Consider the following 3,451-nt stretch of genomic DNA (forward strand, 5'->3'; position numbering starts at 1 on the left):
GCACAATTATGACTTCAAATAATTCGAGAATATTCATAGTTGAAACTAGCTGCTATGCACATTTTTAATCAGGTATTATAGTTAAAGGAATATGACTCTAGTAAAAATGTCAAATGTAGCTCGAAAAATTGATTCACAGTTTGAAACTTAAGTATCTAGATTGTTAAATATTTTATTTATTTTTGATTATCAAAATATAAAGTGCATTTTAATTATTATCATGTAACTAACAGATTTCATTCTGGAAAATTTAAGGGTGCAATATGCTAATTTTAATTTCTCTTAAAAGCTAAGCTAACATTAAGAAAGCAGGTACATTTTTGGCTTGCACATAAACATTCAATGTGTTTTTTATTTATTTGCAAATATAAAGAAAATCTAAACATCAAACAACTGTTAAATAGAGTTAACTTATCTTCTTTACCCCTGGGGTTATTCATTTATTTAAGGTAAAATATTTTCCTTTTTTATGGTCAAATATTTTCAATCCTTGCTTTGGAGAATAAGACTCTAATCAGTTTGAATTATGTATATTTCCATTTACTTTTACTTTCTAAAAAAATCAAAACCAAGTTACGGCTAGGTGCTCCGCGTCTGCGGTGTCACAGGCGGTCTCCTCCTCTCTCGTTTTCCTCTGGAGACCCCTGGAGAAACGGTTCTGCTAGAGCCCGAGTTTGGTTGAAACACCTACTTATTGGAGCCTTCTTGATTTAGAAAGAGATGTGGGGGGATTCTCCATCTGCTAAGAGAACAGGACCCTTTCGTGGGAGCCAAGAAGAAAGGTTTGCTCCCGGGTGGAACAGGGACTACTCTCCTCCCCTTAAGAGTCATGCTCAAGAGAGACACTGGCAACTTTCCTGGCAGAGATTCACTTCCCTTTGATTTCCAGGGGCACTCGGGCCTCCCTTTGCAAATGTAGAGGAACATTCTTTCAGCTATGGAGCTAGAGACAGACCACATGGTGACTATCGAGGAGGGGACAGACCTGGACATGACTTTAGGGGGGAGGATTTTTCGTCCTCTGATTTCCAGAGCAGGGATTCATCACAGTTGGACTTCCGGGGTAGGGTCATACATGGTGGGGATTTTCAGGATAGAGAAAGACCACCTATGGACTACAGGGGTGGAGATGGTACGTCTATGGATTATAGAGGTAGAGAGACATCTCACATGAACTACAGAGATAGAGATGCTCACTGTGTCGACTTCAGAGGTAGGGATGGGCCACCTTCTGACTTCAGGGGTCGGGGTGCTTATGGTTTAGACTTTAGAGGTCGGGATGGATCCCGTGCAGATTTTAGGGGAAGGGATTTATCAGATTTGGATTTCAGGCCCAGAGATCAGTCCCGTTCTGATTTTAGGAGTAGAGATGTACCTGATTTGGACTTCAGGGATAAAAAAGGGACACAGGTGGACTTTAGAGTCCGAGGTTCAGGTACTGCTGATCTAGACTTTAGGGACAGGGGCACCCCACATTCAGATTTCAGAGGTAGGCACCGGTCCAGGGTTGATCAGGATTTTAGGGGCAGAGAAGTGGGATCTTGTATGGAATTTAAAGATAGGGAGATTCCCCCTGTGGATCCAAATATTTTGGATTACATTCAGCCCTCCACACAAGATAGAGAACATTCTGGTATGAATGTGAATAAGAGAGAAGAATCCACACAGGACCATGCAATAGAAAGGCCTGCTTTTGGCATTGAGAAGGGAGAATTTGAACATTCAGGAACAAGGGAGGAGAAACACAAGGTGCAGATTTTGAACTTGAGTTGCCATCAGACTTTCACAACAGTCAAAGTTCACTTCAAGACCAAGACAAGTCACAGCTCTCTGGAGGTGAACATCAGAGTTCAGATGCTGGTCTGTTTAAAGAAGAAGGTGGTCTGGACTTCCTTGGCTGGCAAGACACTGATTATAGAAGCATGGAGTACCGGGATGTGGATCACAGGCTGCCAGGAAACCAGATCTATGGATATGGCCAGAGCAAGTCTTTTCCAGAGGGCAAAACTGCCCGAGATCCCCATCAGAACCTTCAGGATCAAGATTATAGGACTGGTCCAAGTGAGGAGCAACCAAGCAAGCTTATTCAATTAAGTGGGGTGCCTGAAAACACCATGAAGGAAGAGATGCTTGATGCCTTTCGGACTCCCGATGGCCTGCCAGTAAAGGATTTGCAGTTGAAAGAGTATGCCACACATTATGACTATGGCTATGTCTGCGTGGAGTTTTCACTCTTGGAAGATGCCATCGGATGCGTGGAGGCCAACCAGGGAACTCTAATCATCCATGACCCAGAGGTCACCCTTGAGTACATACCAAGCCCAGATTTTTGGTACTGCAAACGCCATAAAGGAAACACTAGTGGACACAGGTCTTCATGCTCATTCTGCAAAGGCCCATGGGAAGAGGCAAAGCAGGAATTAATAACCTAGCCTCAGCCTCAGAACAGAACCGGACCCATGGGCCACACCTACGGCTTCATCGACCTCGACTCCCATGCGGAAGCACTTCGCGTCGGGAAGATATTGCAGAATCTTGACCCACCGTTCAGCATTGATGGGAAGATGGTCGCTGTTAACCTGGCCACTGGGAAACGGAGAAATGATTCTGGGGACCTTTCTGACTACATGCACTACGACCAAGGTCAAAAATATTTCCGAGATAGGAGGGGAAGTGGCAGAAATTCAGACTGGTCTTCAGATTCAAATCGCCCAGGACAGCAGTCATCATCTGATTGCTACATAGACGATTCTGCTACTGGTTGCTATTATGACCCCTTGGCAGGAACTTACTATGATCCCAATACCCAGCAAGAAGTGTATGTACCCCAGGACCCAGGGTCCCCTGAGGAAGAAGAGATCAAGCAAAAGAAGCCTGCAGGCCAAGGAAAGTCAAGTGGCAAGAAGGAAACTTCTAAAAGAGACAGCAAAGAGAAAAAGGACAAAGGCGTGGCAAAGTTTCAGGAAAATGCCAATGAGGAGAAGGCCCCCCTAGAAGACGTCTTTAAGAAGCCCCTGCCTCCCACTGTGAAGAAGGAAGAGAGTCCACCTCCACCGAAGGTGGTAAACCCCCTCATCGGCCTCCTTGGTGAGTATGGAGGAGACAGTGACAATGAGGAGGAAGAAGAGGAGGAGCAGCAGGCCCCTCCCCCACAGCCTCGCGTAACACAGCCCCAGCAAAGGGAGGAGCTGAGCAAAAAGGAGAACGAAGAAGACACACTCACTGACTGGATCAAACTGGCTTGTCTGCTCTGCAGAAGGCAGTTCCCCAATAAGGAGGTTCCCATCAAACACCAGCAACTCTCAGACCTGCACAAGCAAAACCTGGAAATCCACCGGAAGATCAAACAGTCTGAGCAGGAGCTAGCCTACCTGGAGAGGAGAGAACGAGAGGGCAAGTTTAAAGAAAGAGGGAATGATCGCAGGGAGAAGCTCCAATCTTTGGATTCTCC

General features: G+C 45.4%; 1 protein-coding gene across 1 annotated transcript in view; it reads left to right on the forward strand.

Moving 5' to 3' along the window:
- Positions 1-720: 720 nt before the first annotated feature.
- LOC101645124 (RNA-binding protein 6-like) overlaps positions 721-3,451 on the forward strand; it is a 3,480-nt gene continuing 749 nt past the window's right edge. The window contains 5 exon segments of the mRNA XM_045287082.1: positions 721-845; positions 847-899; positions 902-1,732; positions 1,735-2,408; positions 2,445-3,430. Coding sequence (XP_045143017.1) covers positions 721-845; positions 847-899; positions 902-1,732; positions 1,735-2,408; positions 2,445-3,430 — 2,669 coding nt within the window.

Source organism: Echinops telfairi, unplaced genomic scaffold, assembly GCF_000313985.2.
Source record: "Echinops telfairi isolate 266 unplaced genomic scaffold, ASM31398v2 ScPeMD7_11;HRSCAF=52, whole genome shotgun sequence".
Taxonomy (NCBI): Eukaryota; Metazoa; Chordata; class Mammalia; order Afrosoricida; family Tenrecidae; genus Echinops; species Echinops telfairi.